Genomic DNA, 19058 nt, shown 5'->3' on the forward strand with positions numbered 1-19058 from the left:
GTGTTATACTTTAAAATAAACAATGTTTCCTTCTGCAGTAGTTTGTCTTTAATATCAACACATTCCCCAGTGGTAAGACTAATTTTACCAAACTGGATCCCCTTAAATAATCTGAATTAGCTGCATGAAGGTTTTTGAAATGTGCACCCAAAGGACTCTCCAGCTTTTTATGATGGCTAGAAATTGCCTTCGCTATCAGGGATTGATATCAGAGCATAGGCAAAAAGAAAGAAATAGGGGGTCCTAAACGAAAGACTAGCGCTGGTAGACTTTTTAAAGAATCTAGAACAGAATCTGCCATCAAAAAAGGAATAATTAGTACTGCATATAAAATATTGCATGATAATTATAAAAATCAATCAGAGGAGGTCAGAAAAGATTGGGATGAGATACTGGATAAGCAATTCGCAAAAAAACAGTGGGAGGATATATGTATGTCTCTCAAATATGCACAAAATGTGGAAGATTTAGGATCTTTGCCTGGTAATGTTTACATAGATATTTTTATATCCCAAGCAGACTCCAGATATTTTTTCCTCAAGCAGACAGCAAATGCTGGAGGTGTGAAGGGGAAGAAAGAGGTAACTGGGAACATATTTTCTGGAAATGTGGTGAGTTGGTGGACTTTAAGGATTCCCTGCGGGATGCATTGTCGGAGATGCTGGGTGAGCAGATTGGTCTGACAAGGGAGATGATTTTTCTGAACTATGATACAGAATCGGAATTGCCTAGAGCCTTGCTGTGTGTAATAATAGTGGCTGCCAAAAAAGTAATTACTAGAAAATAGAAATCAAAATCTAAATCAGCTATATTATAAGTAGTGAATATAGTAAGAGATAAAACAACTAGACTTCAGATCTTTAGAAAAGGGTAGAAGCAAACTACATAGGAAAATGGGAATTGTGGGAACAATACATACAAGGGAGGGGTTTGGTTTAAAAGGTGGCAGGACTTAAATGAGCTATGTAATGTTTGACTGAAAATGATTGGGTAGATTATAAGTGATGTGTAATGTTTCCAACTGGGAGTGTGTTGGTATGGTTTGTGATGTAAAATGCTTGCAACTAGGATTGTGTAGGTGTGGTTTGTTTTCATTTATATAAATGTATGATTGCCATAAAGATGTGTCTTGTTTAAAAAAGGCAGGTGTTAATAATTTATGTAATATTGCTTAGGTTATATGATATATAGCAATATATTTGAAGTATAATGTTTATGTTAATAGAGTTTGGTTACATTTATACGAATGTAAATTTGCCTGTGTCACAAGTGATAATTCATTAAAGGTGTTTGAAAATAAATAAATAAATAAATAAATAAATAAAAATTGAAGGAATTTATCTGGAAGAGGAAGAGGGCCAGAGTTAAGTGGGGTAAGTTGACCCTTCCAGTAGAACAAGGTGGTTTAGAGTTACCTGATTTGAAGGGATATTTTAAAGCTTCACAGTTATGACCCATATACATAACACAAGCAGAAAGCTATAGTTTAAAGTGGAAACGGACAATGATGAAGCAGAAGGGAAGTTCAAGATAAATGAGAGAGTGGAATTTTAGATGCAGATCTTTAAGGAGAATAATAACAAACATACAAAATATTATATTTATAAAGTTAAAGGAGGTGTTCTAAGAACTAAGGCAACATGGAAATGGTGAAAGGCGATTCTACCATTACGGATGACTGATGCAGTGTGGATCGTGGAAGTCTCTGCTAAGTTGCGTAGGGACCCGTGGTTGACACTGTACTCTTGGTTGTCCGGCGCTTGGTAAGACTGCCCACCGATAGCAATGGTAGTGTCAGTAGAGTGTCCTGTTGGGTGGGATCGATTGGCAGGTGCTACCTCACCTTGCGGGGGCCCTTGGGTTACATTAGCTGTTTTGCTGACTCTCTGGTGAATGGCAACCTGGAAGGTTGGAGCTGCATCGGTATCACAGTGTGTGACTCTGGACCTGCTTTGTTTGGGTTGTGGTAGTACAAAAGCTGTGTTATTCTGGTACTGTTCCAAGTCCCTTGCAAGTATGTTCATTTTTCTTCTTATTAGGGCATTCACGTGCCATGCGGTTTTACCGTCCAGTGCATACCAGTCCTGCTGGAAGTCTCTAAAATATGGATGTTCAGTGATTCGGTGGTTTACAGCCTTAATTTGATCTAAAAGTCCAATTAGTTTGCTTCTGTAGTGGTCATTGAGGACTTTCAGTACTTTGATACCTACCTTGTTAAAGATCTAACACAGTGAGTGGAAAAGGGTGCCGTTAGGTTCCACTCCGTTAGGGAATTTGTAGCAACTTAGTCATTTTGAGGCTATATTGTTATTACTACAGCTGGTTAAGTAAAAGATGTCATACTTGATGCGTTTAAAATTGAGAAGTAGCTTCTCTAACTTGTATATAGGGTGCTTATAGTGGTTCGGTGTGTCCTTTGGTCCTGGTATTAAAGCTGTAGAGAAAGTGGGTAATTGCCCACCAGCTCTGTCCAGGAATGGATTATTGTTGGGGGGGGGCAGTGCTAGTAGATGATCCATGAAACTAGCTCTTGTCTGCATGATGTCTGCACTGCTGCTTGTGGGCATGATTGTGTCTGGGAGCCATAGGGGGTTCAATTGGGCATTCCCATTGTATAAGCTGAAGTGCTGTGTCGTCCCTTGTGCCTTGTAGAGTGGTAGAAGTGCATCTGCGATCTCCGGGGGGGGACACTGTAAATCGAAATGTTGAGTAGGTCTTGGCAACTCCTGGGTCGATCGATGGATGATCCATCTTCCGTGGCTGATAGAGCAAAATACTAAAACTAGAAAAAGAACTACCCATTGGGGCGTACTGACTTAAGAAAAAAACTGAAATCTCACCAGGAGGAAGAAAGACTCAATGATGACCCTTGAGTAGGAAAATAAAACTTTTACTGCTGAGAAAATTGAAATATACAAGCGAGTATACACAAAAACTAGCACAGAACTAAAAGGTAATTGAGCGCTTTCATTTGTTACATTGCATAATTCAAATTTCTTCAGAATACACCTAAATAGTGTGTTCACTAACTTATATACAGACAGGGGTGACGTCACACTACCTAAGCTATTTTAGGTAACACTTGATGTTTAAGTTTCCATTCAGACCTGGGGGCATGTCTGCAGCCAGTTGGATCCGCCAGTTAAGTTCCCTAACTTCCAGGGTGGGACTGCTGTCACCGAAAATCATGTTGACTTGCTCTAAAATGGTAAAATGGAAGAAGGAGGAGTTGGGGCATACAGACGTGTTTGGCTAGTGCGTTTCTTCTGTCCCTACAGAGAACTCTGTCAGGAAATGGCACTAACTAATGACATGATTGTTTTTTTGAGCTGTGATGCAGGATCTGAATTGCCTACACATACTAAGGCCGTATTAAGTTTAATTACGTTGGCTGACAAAAAAGCAATTACTAGGAAAGGAAACAAAAGGTTAAACCAACTATATTTGAAGTATTGAATATTATAAAAGAGAAATGTAGAAAAAAGATGGAGCAAATTATACAGAAATGAATGAAACTTGTGGGAACAAAATATGCAGCGTAATATTTAGGAGGAGGAGGAGTGAGGTTTAAGGGAAGTCAGGAATTCAGGAATTTATATAATGCTGGACTGATGATAGTTACAAAAAAAAGATATGTGATGTATAACGTATACGAATGGAAGAAACAGTAATATGGCTTGTTGTCGTTTCTGTTAATGTATGTTTGCCTTTGTCTTCAGTGATAATTCAATAAAGGTGTTTAAAAAACAATATCAGGAACATTCAGATCACAGGATCAAAAAGGTCATCAAGTCAATGGATGAGGGAAAAACAGAACATACTGCCTATTTATACCTGGCCAAAGCATTTGATAAAATACCCTATGCTAGCACTGTAGACAAACTCATGGAATTAGGTATAACCCCCATGTCACCTGATGGATAGCCAGGTGGCTGTCAGATAGGACCCAGGATTTAGGATATGGGGTCTACATCTACAAAGAGGCCAGGCAGTAGGACAGTCCCTCAGAGCTGTTTGCTGGGTCCACTTCTTTTTGTCATCTACTTGTTTGAAGTCAGGGCCAGTTTCATGGGATTTTGGCTGACCAGGTTTGCTGAGAATTGCAAACTAGGTACAGTCATAGAATCCCCTAAAGATACAAATATCCTCGAACAAGTGCTGGCTCAGACAAATAACTGGTGTCAGAGTCATTGTCTGAAACTTAACTAATTACTTACTAATTATGCTTGAATTGTATTAGGGAAGAACTCTGCTTTGCTTGAATTGTATTAGGGAAGAACTCTGCTTTACATAGATGGGAAGCCTGTTCCAGACAAGGAACACTCTCTGAGACACATACTGGGCCTTCCAACATGTCTAACTTAATGCCAAGAAATGCATAACAGACCCTTTTCGGAAGTCGGCCACCCCTGGAAACTACCTCTTTTATACATCCCTAAGAGTAGATCCAGTAGTCAGGGATTTGGGAACACATGTGGACAGTAACCTGACCTTCGTCCATCATGTGTCTACGGTAGTAAGGAAATCATTCTGTGTTACTCAACTTATAAACAAGATTATGACATCTAGGACTAAGGAAGTCACTGTAATCGGACAAGTCATTGGGTACAAGACCCCCCCTTTGGTATGTACCTGACCAGGCACACCTGACCAGGCACATGCACCAACTGGAACATCCACAGAGGATCCTCGCAAAAAGGATACAGGGTATAAACAACATGTCCTACATGGACTGCCTCAAAGCCCTATCCCTGTACTCAGTCTCCTACAGATTGTTGAGGGGTGATCTATCCCTGCTATACAAGCCATCCTTGGATCGCACTCAGATGGACCTTCTGCATATCCACAAAATAAACAGCATCAGAAATGCCCATTCTAAGGAATTAAACCTCGATTGTAACATAAGTACGACATGTTGCAAGGCCCAGTATGTGTCTCAGAGAGTGTTCCTTGTCTGGAACAGGCTTCCCATCTATGCAAAGCAGAGTTCTTCCCTAATACAATTCAAGCATAATTTGGAACACTGGATGGAGATTTAGAAATTCACCCCTGGTCAGGCACCTATATCCCTAATATACAAAGTCAGTCTATAAATGCTTGACCACTAAAACCATAGCCTACCTATACCCCTTAGACTAATTGTAAGGTCCCTACACTTGTCAGATTTGTTTGGGTTGCCTAGTGAGGTTTAAAAAGGCCCCTGTGTTCATTAGCCAAGTACAAACCTAGGAACTTATGAACCTATAAGGAAGAACATTTTGGGACTGTCAGCAAGGGAACTAAGGAGTTTGGTTCAGAAACTAGAGAATTCTGAGACTGACTACAGGAGTTTGGTTCAGAAACTAGAGAATTCTGAGACTGACTACTAACTCCCATGAACAGTCCAACAAAACATATTCATAGTTTTATGTGTCTGTTTCTTTAATGCTGTTAGCAGATCAAGCTGCTTACTTCCAAAAGCTAGAGATTTTTGGGGCATTCAGAGAAATTAAGAATTAGGTTATAAAATTTGATAACCTTATGACTGAGTACCACCCCACTTCCAGACATCCACCACTCACGTTCTTTGCAGCTTTACTTTATGTCACCAAAAGTGAACCTATCAAAACTCACCTTAATGTCCACAGTATAAGTAATAGCATTTCACCCCAGAAAACACTGCCCAAACTAAAACTCACTGCCAGTAAAAGGCAAATATACTTAAATGGCAATAAAATATATATTTTTTTACAGGAGGAAAGTCCTCCTTCATTCCCCATATTCCCAGGTTAATGTATAACAATTCTTAGACTGTGAAACTATGGGGAAGGTGAAATACAAACAAAGGCTTCCCATGTGGGATATGGAGGGGTACCACATGCATAAGTTTAGATTTGTCATAAGATAAGAATCTATTTTTTTGTTGAAGTAGTATTTTCAGTTAGTTTATCAGCTGCGGCTTTGAGTACAAGACTGCGGTGTCCATCATCGTGTGGCTGACAGAATGGTCATTGGGAGGCTTGCTTTTGGTGATATCAATAAGCCTTCTACAGTACTCTTTTACTTCACTTATTTAATTTCTAAACCTGAAGAATCTTGTAATTGCTGTTAGAGTTATAAATGGATTTGGTTTGACAAGCTAGAAAGTCTTGTGACTGTCAAGAGTGAAATTAAAAACCCAGAAACTTCTGGTAACCTCTGGAGTTTAGTTTCAATAGTGAGCATCTTGGGATGGAGTACTAATCCATTAATGCACTATGTACCCATCGGAGTAGATGTTACACCACTGACAAATCAGCATCCTCAAACAGCCACATCTTTGTGGAAAAAGTGAAACAATAATACCTTTTAATATTATTTTTTAGTTTTATTATGATTTTTATTACCTTTGTATTTAAGGCTAGAACAAGTCTACTGTGCTTTTTTAGTGAAGACATCTGTGATTGTATGGCCATTTATGTGAACATCATAATCAATTTCAAAATTCTTTAAAAAAAGAGTGTTTATTATTATTCAGGTGTAAATTCAAAGTACAGTTTATATATCACCATAACATTTGTCAGTGTGCACAATGTCTGTCTCACCAGTAGTGAAGGCTGCCCTTCAGGTTTATTTGTAACAGTTTCTTTATTTCTTTTAGCTATAAATGATTATTTCAGTGCCAGCTGCATTCCTGGAATTGGGGCGACTCTTCCAAAGCTATGTTCACTCTGTAAAGGAGAGAAGTCCTATGTCATGAGCAAAAACCACTTCTGTGAAACTACAGACAATGAGCCGTATTTTGATTCTGAAGGTGCATTCAGGTAAGAGTTTTCAGCACTTATCTCATTGGTTGGATGACTTACAGGGTGGTTATCCTTTTTCTCGTGGCACCTGTGGCCGTGGATTGATATTTTCTTCTTCTGTCTATTGGGAAGGCCACCATGATCATGAGACTGTGCTAAGCCTTCCAAAGTCCTCATTTTCTGTGACGCTCTCCCAATTTTTTCCCAGTATTTATCTCCCAGGAATGGAACCAATATCGGCCAACTGCTCCTTTATTCCTTCAAATATCCACTTCCCACAGCTGGAGCAGAAGCACTTGCCAGTCCTGAGAAAGTGCAGCTACAGAGTCTGATGAAGGAATGGGGTACCAGAGAAACTGGACTTACCCATTCCATGTGCAGTTACTTTCATTTCCTCTGGGCGGTGTCACCAGCATTGATTGTCATTACCCTGTTGTCTGAGATGACCAGTTACCATGGAGTACAGTACAGCACTCTTTACTGTTCTAGGACTCTGTCCTTGGATACCTGCAGCATATTTTGAAGATGACTCTATTAGTTATACATATATGATACTGATGTTATAACAAGTTATTGTTAACTTACAGCCCTTTCAACTCTGGCTAGTTATGCTTTTCTCCTTCACTGCAACTCAGTAACTACATCCACTTAAGCCACTGTCTTCACTCTGTATATGAAGCTGGACTTTTAATGACTTTTGAGGGACAAGAGGGTGATATCTACAAATGGCTAATTAGATTTACCTTCGCAAGTACATCAGCCTGAGAAATAGTAAAGCGGGCACATGGTACTATGCGGAGAGAAGAATTCCAGCTAATTGTAAGTGAGTGGGTAGTGTTGTGTCACAACACTTGGTATTACTGCCTTACACCACTTCATTCTCCAGTTTTGTTCCCAGCTATGGCTCCCTGTATGCGGGGCTGTGTCCTTTCTTTGTATGTCTTTTCTCTGTCTGTGGGATCTCTGGTTTCTTTCCACATCCCAAACACACTCCAGAAGGTGAACTAATCAGCCTCTAAAATTACATGTAGAGGTGTGTGTGTGTCTGTGTGTGTGTGTGTGTGTGTGTGTGTGTGTGTGTGTGTGTAAACATGAGTGCAAGTGTGCATGTGTATTTGTGAGTGCACGTGCGTGCACGTGCGTATGTGTGTGTGTGCATGTATGTGCGCTCACTTGTGTGTGCCTGTCAGGCTGTCCATCCAGAAAAGAAATAGAATCTCATCAATTCTTTTGCCCACTGAGTGCCAGAATCGTTTCAGCTCGTCCACAAAACCTGAGTAGAATGACCAGCTGCTGGAGAATGAATGGATGACATCATCAACATCCAGAAATAGGAGTGAAAACTAAAATAACTCCTTGTGCTTCTTCAGTTCTGGAGGCACTGCATCCACATGACTGGGACTACAAATCAAAGAAAGAATGGAAATGGTATGGCAGAGCCTCTGTGAGAAGCTGCATGAAAACTAAAGAATTTAAACATGAAGAGAGTGAAAAGGACTGTAGCAGAGAGAGGTAGCTCTCTCCCATACGTGCATAAAGTTTACAAAGCAAGTTTATAAAAAAGACAAAAAGCAGCTGAGGGGCATACGATTGCAGGATGATAGAAGGGACAGTCACAGAAAAAAGGTGAGGGAGACACTGCATAAGTGCTGTGAGCTGTAGATGTCATGACTTTGTAGGATGTGTTGTGTGGCTGGCATAAGTGCTGTGAGCTGTAGATGTCATAACTTTATAACATGCATTGTGTAGCTGGCTTACTGCTGCTAGTGACATCTGAAGTGCTGGATACCACAAAATGTGTCATATTCTGCTAATTTGGACATAGGCATGACTTAGGCTTAGTAGCAGCACAACAGACAGACAAACATATAAGGGCATGCATTAAGCAGATTATATTAGTCTGCATTTCTTTGCCATCAGCTTATCAGTAATAGGTTCCATCTTTTGTCTTCACAGCCACCTTCTTGGACATATCAGGTTGCCAGATTGAAGGTCGGAGACATAGAGCTGGCCAGTTTTGGACAGAAGAGCTATGGAAGGACATATTGGACCTAGTATGGTGGGGAATAGATTCAGAACACAAGGGGGGTGACTGGGAATCACTTAGTAAGAGGAGGGTCATACCACAGACAGAATGATTTACTACCCTAGGAGTGGCTATAGCTGTGAAAACTGTTTTCCTGTCTCCTACTGCTAGCCACCAACATAGAATTATAAGTTCCTTGATGGGGGAAGGGAGTAGGCATTACATATGTTCATAGGTCGCAACCTCTTAAGAGGCCAATGTGGAGCAAAGACCCTAACAATGTGTGACAAATGATCAAAATGTGGAACACCCTATTTTCGCTCTGCGCGAAACGTGCCTTCGCCATGGAGCATGATAGAACATCTTTAAAGTTCAATAAGACACTTCTCAGATCAAAAACTTTTATCTGCAATACCATAACCACACCATAAGCAAGTGAAACAGCATTTTACAAAAATAAAAATCAAATTTATTACATTTCCTACACAGACATTACAAGCCACACAAATGATTTTAGTTAGACCAAGTTAAATAGCATCCTGTCATATGTCAGATGTAGGCGTATTGCCATGGAGCATGGTACTTAACAAATGCACTTGCAACACACACACACACACACACACACACACACACACACACACACACACACACACACACACACACACACACACACACACACGCACACACCAATACAACCTGCATGTTGTAGGCACCATCACAGTGTGATCACTGTTATTTTATAAGTTCTTTGATGGGGACAGGGGTAAGAGTGACATATGTATTAGGAACCATCACAGTGTGATCGCTGTTATTTTATAATTTCTTTGATGGGGGAGGGGGGGTAGGAGGGACACATGTTGTAGACACATCACAGTGTGATCACTGTTATTTTATAAGTTCTTTGATGGGGGAGAGGGGAAGGCATGACATATGTTGTTGGCACCATCACAGTGTGATCACTGTTATTTTATAAGTTCTTTGATGGGGGGGGTAGGAGTGACATATGTTGTAGGTACCATCACAGTGTGATCACTGTTATTTTATAAGTTCTTTGATGTGGGAGGGTAGAAGTGACATATGTTGTAGGCACCATCACAGTGTGATCGCTGTTATTTTATAAGTTCTTTGATGGGGGAGGGGGTAGACATGACATATGTTGTAGGCACCATCACAGTGTGATCACTGTTATTTTATAAGTTCTTTGATGTGGGAGGGGGGTAGGCATGACATATGTTGTTGGCACCATCACAGTGTGATCACTGTTATTTTATAAGTTCTTTGATGGGGGATGGGGGTAGACATGACATATGTTGTAGGCACAGTCACAGTGTGATCACTGTTATTTTATAAGTTTGTTGATGGGGGAGGGGAGGTATGGGTGACATATGTTGTAGGCACCATCACAGTGTGATCAGGTTTATTTTATAAGTTCTTTGATGGGGGATGGGGGTAGGAGTGACATATGTTGTAGGTACCATCACAGTATGATCACTGATATTTTATAAGTTATTTGATGTGGGAGGGGGTAGGAGTGACATATGTTGTAGCACCATCACAGTGTGATCACTGTTATTTTATAAGTTCTTTGATGTGGGAGGGGGTAGGAGTGACATATGTTGTAGCACCATCACAGTGTGATCACTGTTATTTTATAAGTTCTTTGATGGGAGAGGGGTGGTAAGAGTGACATATGTTGTAGGCACCATCACAGTGTGATCGCTGTTATTTTATAAGTTCTTTGATGGGGGAGGGGGAAGGCGTGACATATGTTGTAGGCACCATCACAGTGTGATCACTGTTATTTTATAAGTTCTTTGATGGGAAGGGCGGTGGGAGTGACATATGTTGTAGCACCATCACAGTGTGATCACTGTTATTTTATAAGTTCATTGATGGGGGGGGGGTAGGATTGACATATGTTGTAGGCACCATCACCGTGTGATCACTGTTATTTTATAAGTTATTTGATGGGGGAGGGGGTAGGAGTGACATATGTTGTAGCACCATCACAGTGTGATCACTGTTATTTTATAAGTTCATTGATGGGGGGGGGTAGGATTGACATATGTTGTAGGCACCATCACCGTGTGATCGCTGTTATTTTATAAGTTCTTTGATGGGGGGGTAGGAGTGACATATGTTGTAGCACCATCACAGTATGATCACTGTTATTTTATAAGTTCTTTGATGGGGGATGGGGGTAGGAGTGACATATGTTGTAGGTACCATCACAGTATGATCAGTGATATTTTATAAGTTCATTGATGGGGAGGGGGGTAGGATTGAGATATGTTGTAGGCACCATCACAGTGTGATCACTGTTATTTTATACGTTCTTTGGTGGGGGAGGGGGTAGGAGTGACATATGTTGTAGCACCATCACAGTATGATCACTGTTATTTTATAAGTTCTTTGATGGGGGGGGGGGTAGGAGTGACATATGTTGTAGGTACCATCACAGTGTGATCGCTGTTATTTTATAAGTTCTTTGATGGGGGAGAGGGGAAGGCGTGACATATGTTGTAGGCACCATCACAGTGTGATCACTGTTATTTTATAAGTTCTTTGATGGGAAGGGCGGTGGGAGTGACATATGTTGTAGCACCATCACAGTGTGATCACTGTTATTTTATAAGTTCATTGATGGGGGGGGGGTAGGATTGACATATGTTGTAGGCACCATCACAGTGTGATCGCTGTTATTTTATAAGTTATTTGATGGGGGGGGGTAGGAGTGACATATGTTGTAGCACCATCACAGTATGATCACTGTTATTTTATAAGTTCTTTGATGGGGGGGGGGGTAGGAGTGACATATGTTGTAGGTACCATCACAGTGTGATCACTGTTATTTTATAAGTTCTTTGATGGGGGAGAGGGGAAGGCGTGACATATGTTGTAGGCACCATCACAGTGTGATCGCTGTTAGTTCATTGATGGGGGAGGGGGGTAGACATGACATATGTTGTAGGCACAGTCACATTGTGATCACTGTTATTTTATAAGTTTGTTGATGGGGGAGGGGAGGTATGGGTGACATATGTTGTAGGCACCATCACAGTATGATCACTGATATTTTATAAGTTCATTGATGGTTGAGGGGGGTAGATGTGACATATGTTGTAGCACCATCACCGTGTGATCACTGTTATTTTATAAGTTCTTTGATGTGGGAGGGGGTAGGAGTGACATATGTTGTAGCACCATCACAGTGTGATCACTGATATTTTTATAAATTCATTGATGGGTGAGGGGGTTAGACGTGACATATGTTGTAGGCAGCATAACAGTGTGATCACTGTTGTTTTATAAGTTCTTTGATGGGGGGGGGTAGGAGTGACATATGTTGTAGGCACCATCACAGTGTGATCACTGTTATTTTATAAGTTCATTGATGGGGGAGGGGGTAGACATGACACATGTTGTAGACACATCACAGTGTGATCGCTGTTATTTTATAAGTTCATTGATGGGGGGATAAGAGTGACATATGTTGTAAACACCATCACCGTGTGATCACTGTTATTTTATAAGTTATTTGATGGGGGAGGGGGTAGGAGTGACATATGTTGTAGCACCATCACAGTGTGATCGCTGTTATTTTATAAGTTCTTTGATGGGGGGGGTAGGAGTGACATATGTTGTAGCACCATCACAGTGTGATCGCTGTTATTTTATAAGTTATTTGATGTGGGAGGGGGTAGGAGTGACATATGTTGTAGCACCATCACAGTGTGATCGCTGTTATTTTATAAGTTCTTTGATGGGGGAGGAGTGGTAAGAGTGACATATCTTGTAGGCACTATCACAGTGTGATCACTGTTATTTTATGTCCTAGCTCTGTCATTGCATGATAAAGAAACTGGAGGAAGACAGCTGCAGCCTTCAGAATGATGTTGCCCACCCCTTCCTCAAATGGTAAGTAAATCACCATCCAAACAGTGATCAATGCAGATGGAGCTACAAAGCTGGTTGCACTACCTGTTAGGATCAGAGACTCACAGGTGTTCCAAAAGAATTAACTAATCTGGCCATATATGTCTTGCCAATACCCACACTCAAACTTAGCATTCTTTCTTGGGAAATGCCATGCCAATTAAATGAGGGGTGAAGTTATGACAAACCCTCCCTCTGAAGGATGTTAGTGTGGCACACTGCTTTATGTTTAATGGGAGTCTGTTCCAGAGAAGGGAAAGGTGATGGTTAATTAATTATTTTATTTGTTCTACTTATATGCCGGTGAAGATTCAGATCCCTGTTTCTCATTTGTGGGGCTATTTGATGTATTGAAATAAAAAAGGTTCAGGACTGTTGGATTCCTAATGGAGCAAAAGGCAAGACACATATCACCCCTTAGGAATCTACAGGATACTGAATACAGAGAAAGAAATTTTAGTCTTTCCATAGTATCATAGGAGGTTACTAGGCTATTGGCCTTGAGGTCCTTATAAGCCTAGCCAAGAGGTTAGCCCATGTTTAGACAAGTCAGCACCCAGTACCCTGTCCAGCAGGGACACAGGTGGAACCCCAGGGGTGTATTTTCTGTTTCCCACCCAGTTATCCAGGTTGCACTTAAAAAGTGATAATGAGGTGCTCTGCCGGACATGGAGAGGGAGTCTATTCCACAGATGGGGGAGTCTCTGGGATACAAATCTGTCCCACCAACAAGTTCTATTGATATCACAGACCAGGTTGATGTCACGCATATGGGTTGCTCGAGTGGAGCTTGACTTGTGGATATGCAGAAGTCCCATCAAAGTGGGGTTTGAGATTGCTTTGTATGCCAAACAGAGGTCACCTCTGAGGAGTCTGTATGAAACTGAGTAGAGGGACAGGGGTTTTAGCCTATTTTTGTAGGGTAGGTGTTTGAAGCCCTGGATTCTCCTGGCAAGGAAGCTCTGTGGTCTATGCAGCTGCTGCATGTGGTTTGCGAGGTACATGCCGAAGGGGGCACTGTACTCAATAACTGGCCTTATAAGGGAAGAATACAAGGATGTTATGACCTCCTTGTCCCTGGATGAGATACCCGTACTTATGAGGTGGGCCATGTAGAAAGCTTTCCGTACTTGTCCTGGAGTATAGTAAGGCTTTGTGTCCTGTATTTGTTTCGATATTATTAGATTCAATATTTTGAGTTTTCAGTATTTTGAACTTTTGAGATTTTGGTCTCAGTGTTTTGAATTTCTAGATTTTGAGCTTTCAAGATTCTGAAGTGGACCTATTTTTTCGCATTCAGCTTGAGACCATGTTTCTGGCACCAGTCATTTGTTTGGGTGAGACCCTCTTGGAGGACGTCCACATCACCTGGGGAATTGATGACTGTGCCCAGCTTGCAGTCATCTGCAAACTTGGTCAGCCATAGCCCACTTGTTTTGGCCTGCACCTCAGAGAAGTATATCCCAACCAACAGAGACCCCAAGACCAATCTCTGGGGTATGCCGCTTATTATGTGTCTACTTCTTGAAGTGGCTTCCACTATTTTGATTAAGTGGATTCTATCAGTGAGCCAGTTTGCTACCCATTTGGTAACATGTGGATTGATGCCTAGTTGAGAGAGTTTATCTACTATGCGGGGAATAGTGTCGAAGGCTTTGGCCAGGTCAAGGTAGGCAGTGTGCACCATCTTCCCCTCGTCCATGGGTTTGGTGATTGTGTCAAAGAAGTCGACCAGATTTAACAGGCATGCCCTTCCCTTGACAAAGCCAAACTGTGTGGGGTCAAGTGTTTAGAGGTTGCTAATGCCCCTGTTAATGAGGTCCATGATAATCCAGTCCATGGCCTTGCAGATCAGGCTAGTTAGGCTGATGGGTCTATAATTTCCCAGATTGGTGGACACTCCACCTTTGTGTAAAGGGATGACAGTGGCTGTCCTCCACTTGGCTGGGATAAAGCCAGTACTAAGGCTTTGATTTAATAGGGTGTCTAATGGTGCTGCAAGTTCATGCCTGAGTTCATGTAGGATGCAGCCTGGGATGTTATCGGGTCCCATGGAGGCTGTATTTTTTGCTTTTGAGAAGACAGTGATGACCTGTTCCCTAGAGATAAGGGGAGGTAGACAGATACTGGGGATGTCCTGATTTTGATGACAGAGGGGAGTTTTCACTGAATCATTCAGCCAGTAGGTTGGCTATATCTACAGCATTTATGTATGTGGTGTCCTTGACCACCAGTTCTGAACAGGTCTGGGTGCTTCCTTTGAGATTGCGGACATATGTGAAGAAGGCCTTATGATTGTCTTTAGTAGATGTGGCCAATTTGAACCTGATGTTGGCTTTAGAGGATTTCACTACTGCTTTTATTTGTTTGTTCAGGCTGTGGAGAGATTGCTTCCATTGGGCACCTGATCCTTCTTGGTCCTGGACAGTAATTGTTTCCTTTTATTGTAGAGTTTATTTATTGCAGATGTCTACCAGACAGGTTTACTCTTCCTTGCGGAGGATGATTTAGTCCTGTCAGGTATTCCTGATTCCATGCAGCTATATAAGTGCTCGTTTAGTACTTTGGTGTAGATTTGAAGATTAGTGCCAGTTCCTACAGAGGGGGAGGGGGCTGTGAAGCTGTTTATACCATCCCTCAGGAGGTTGTAATCAGCTTTGGAGAAGTTTTTTTGTTTGACCCTAGCTAGAGGAGAGTTGGGGGAGATGGTGACTTTGAAAGTGACCGTTTTATGGCCGGATCTTACCAGAGAGGATGATACTATAGGGGTGCTACAGTGGTTATTCATGTTGGTTAATACCAAGTCCAAGATATTATCACCTCTTCTGGGGGTATCGACTAACTGTTTCAAGGCATTTGCATTGATAAAATAGAGGAATCTCTGGGCATTTGCATTCTGGCATTTCCAGATAGCTCAGTTTTTTAAACCAGTGATTGTCTTTGTTAGGGACCTCTAGGGTCTGTCTAGCTGTTTGATATGTCTATTGATGTACATTCCAAAAGGGATATTGTATTCAATAATTGAACTAATCAATGCTGAGTGCAGGTTGACAATGGCTTCTTTAGAGTTGGAGCATATCCCTTTGCCAGTCAGCTGTGCTAAATAGAAGGATTTCCTGACTATTGGTTATATGATCAAAAGAGAGAGTGTTATCTGCCCAAGTTCCAAGTTCTCTAACAACATTTTCATTTTGGAGTGGGGTATTGTGTATCTTATATATAGAGGAGTTTCCCAAATGTACCAATGTTGCATTTTTTTGCATTTAATTTACTCCCATTATTAGCACACCAAGTATTATTTTTTGTTGCAGAGCTTCGGTGTCAAAGGATGATTTACTAGTGAAACCCAGTTTACTGTTATCTGCAAATTTACTTAGCCAAAGGTTTTTGTTTGTGTCTTGGAGATTGGAAAAGTAAATGCCAAATAAAAAGGGGGTCCCCGGACATATCCCTATGACACACCATTGCTCACAGTCATACTCAGCAATGATATACTTGCTACTTGTAATGTGTGGGTTTTATCCTTTAGCCAATTTGTTATCTATCTCACCCCATAGACATCAGTTTGTAGTGTGTTAAGCCTACATATTACATTAGCATGAGGGATGGTGAGGCCTTTGCCAGGTCCAGGTAAGCTGTCTAAACAGTGTGGCCACAGTCAACAGTCTGAGTTTGAGAACCTGCAGTCTAGAGAATAGATGTAGAACCTTTCTGTTTGCAACAGAAAATAGTCACTGAAAAGATGAGGAACTTGTGTTGGAAGCTGTCATATTTTACTCTGTGAAGCCACTCCATCTCCTGTGTTAATATTCATCTTAGTGATACGTATTACTGCTGATATCATTGCAACATTAGTCGACACTGACTCTTAAATGTGAAGTCTGGGCTCCAGGGCATGGCTAAAATTATTCTGTGAGCTGCTTAGCTAGTGTTAAATGAATGAAAAATAAAATAACAGTAGACAAGAGAACAGTGGCCTGACCACAGTATATAGAACCTGGAAGTGAACGATGCATCATTTGTCTCCTGAGAATGAAAGCCAAGGGGGAAAAACATATACAAGAAAGAGGTCAGAGTCCATGGAACAATAAATAGCAACTTCAGTAAGGAGATTAAGACATACTGACAGAGTTGAGCACCCTTATGTCAAGAACTTATGTTTCGATGTTTGCTGTAAAGAGATATTGTGAGTAAAAATGTCTTAAGTTTTCTCCACAATGGGAAGAAGCAGTAGAAATTCAAGCTTGTTTCTGTTATTGTGATGAACAATTTGCCAAAAAGGGTGCAGGATTAAAACTAGATGAAGAACAGGTAATAAGTGTGTGAGTGTGCGCATGCGCGCGCGTGTGTGTGTGTGTGTCTGTGTGTGTGTGTGTGTGTGTATATGAATGTAGGAGACCTATTAAAGTCATTGCCAGCTTCAGGACCCCCTCCATGAACCAAGACACCCACTCTACCTACTTGGATATAACTGAATCCATCAAGATAAATCCAAACACCATGGTTCTAAGTGATTTTAATTACTCATCTGTTGACTGGGTAGATTACTCGTGCTCAAAGGTTTCCTGAGTTCATTAACTCCAATGCCCTGGACAAACTGGTGGATACAACCAAACGAAAAACCACAACAAAGTAAACCAAAAAAATCCAAGGCAAGGAGACAGACCACCAGGATGAAGGCACAAATGATAAGGCTTGACCACCAAAAATCCAACATAGTACAGGGATATCCCCTTTTTAAAAACATATTTTTAATAAGAGAAATTTCATCATACAAATCCTGTTCGGATGAAGTCATTCGACAGGCCCTAATGAACTGTCCCTTTGGAATGTTCTTGATGGTGTGTTTTTGATGGGCACTGTCGAAATGAAGATAACTATTCGTAAAGGTATCTTTGCGATATATTCTACTATTAAATTTACTTTCTGTGAAATCCCATCTTAAGGAGACGTCCAAAAAATTAACTATTGATCCAGAATTCCCTGGTTCAAATTTTAAAAAACCAACCTGTTTATTAATCTCTGTAACAAAATCTCCCATTGTTTCACTGTTCCCTTCAATGATAAAGAACAAATCATCGACAAACCTGAAATATGCCAACATATCAAACCTGATCTTCAACGGGGTTAGAAAAAAATCCTCCCACCAGGCCATGACTAAGTTGGCATAAGAGGGTGCAGCTGAAGACCCCATGGCTACCCCCCTTTTTTGTCTATAATAAGAGTCCCCAAACAGAAAATAATTGTGATGAAGTAAAATATCAAGGAACCTACAAATGATGGAAATTTGGCCAGAGCTAAAATCCTTGTGTTTACCTAGTAAAGTGCGTACGGCTTCTATCCCTTCATCGTGTGGAATACAGGTAAATAAAGATACCACGTCTAAGGTAAACATAATATGTTTACTGGGGTCAAATATACCTTTGATGGCAAATTTGTTAACCCTGTTTAGGAAATGCCATGAATCCTTGATAAATGATTCCTGTTTTGAAATCAGAGGTCCAAGAGTAGCATCAAGAACCAGTGAAATTCCCTCAGTAACTGAATGGGGAGAAGAGACGATAGGTCTAAATGGGGGGTCCGTAAGATGTTTATGTGTTTTGGGTATACCAAATAAAACTCCTACCCTAGGTTTCTCGATCACACAAAATTCATAAACATCCAAGTCAATCTCATTGTTCATAAGGGCATCATATAACAGTGAATGTATAAACCCCTCTTTCTTCTTTATCTGATAGGGGGTAACAATTTCATATTCATCCTGGTTATTTAACAAAACCAGCATTTTATTGTTATATTGTTCCTGAGTCATAATGACAATATTACCTCCCTTATCGCTTTTCATAAAGCGTAAACTACCATTGTTGTCACGCAATTTATTAAATGCTTTTCTTTCTTTGAAACTCAAATTATGCCTATATCTGGGTTTACCAGAAAAAATATTTTCAAGCTCATTGACACATGACTCCTCAAAGATTTTTATGGTATGTAGCAAAGGGGGATTGTACACAGAAGGCTTAATCAAGGTATTGTTACCAACAGGTATGTCGTTTAATATATAAGTAAGATTTAATTTCCTGGAAAATTTTTTAATATCTAACACAGTGTTTGCATAGTCCGCTCTAACAGTAGGAACAAAATTGAGACCACGTCGCAACAAGTCAAATTCATCATCACCAAAAGTGTAGTCAGTAAGGTTTATAATGTCAAAGTTTAGTTTATCTTTGTCTTTTTCAATTCCATCATCTAGTTCTCTTCCTCGGACGAATGAGAACCCAGGAACGTCCTGCTCCTGGTTAGCATAGATTTTTTGTTGTTGTTTAAAGCCCTTT

The 19058-nt window shown here is 40.7% G+C and overlaps 1 protein-coding gene across 1 annotated transcript in view; it reads left to right on the forward strand.

The window, feature by feature from the left end:
* LOC122799664 (melanotransferrin-like) overlaps positions 1-19058 on the forward strand; it is a 560015-nt gene that overhangs the window by 152595 nt on the left and 388362 nt on the right. Inside the window, exon 5 of the mRNA XM_044068867.1 lies at positions 6620-6782. Coding sequence (XP_043924802.1) covers positions 6620-6782 — 163 coding nt within the window. The remainder of the gene's footprint in view (positions 1-6619; positions 6783-19058) is intronic.

The sequence above is a fragment of the Protopterus annectens genome, chromosome 4.part0, assembly GCF_019279795.1.
Source record: "Protopterus annectens isolate FY-2018-M chromosome 4.part0, PAN1.0, whole genome shotgun sequence".
Taxonomy (NCBI): Eukaryota; Metazoa; Chordata; order Ceratodontiformes; family Protopteridae; genus Protopterus; species Protopterus annectens.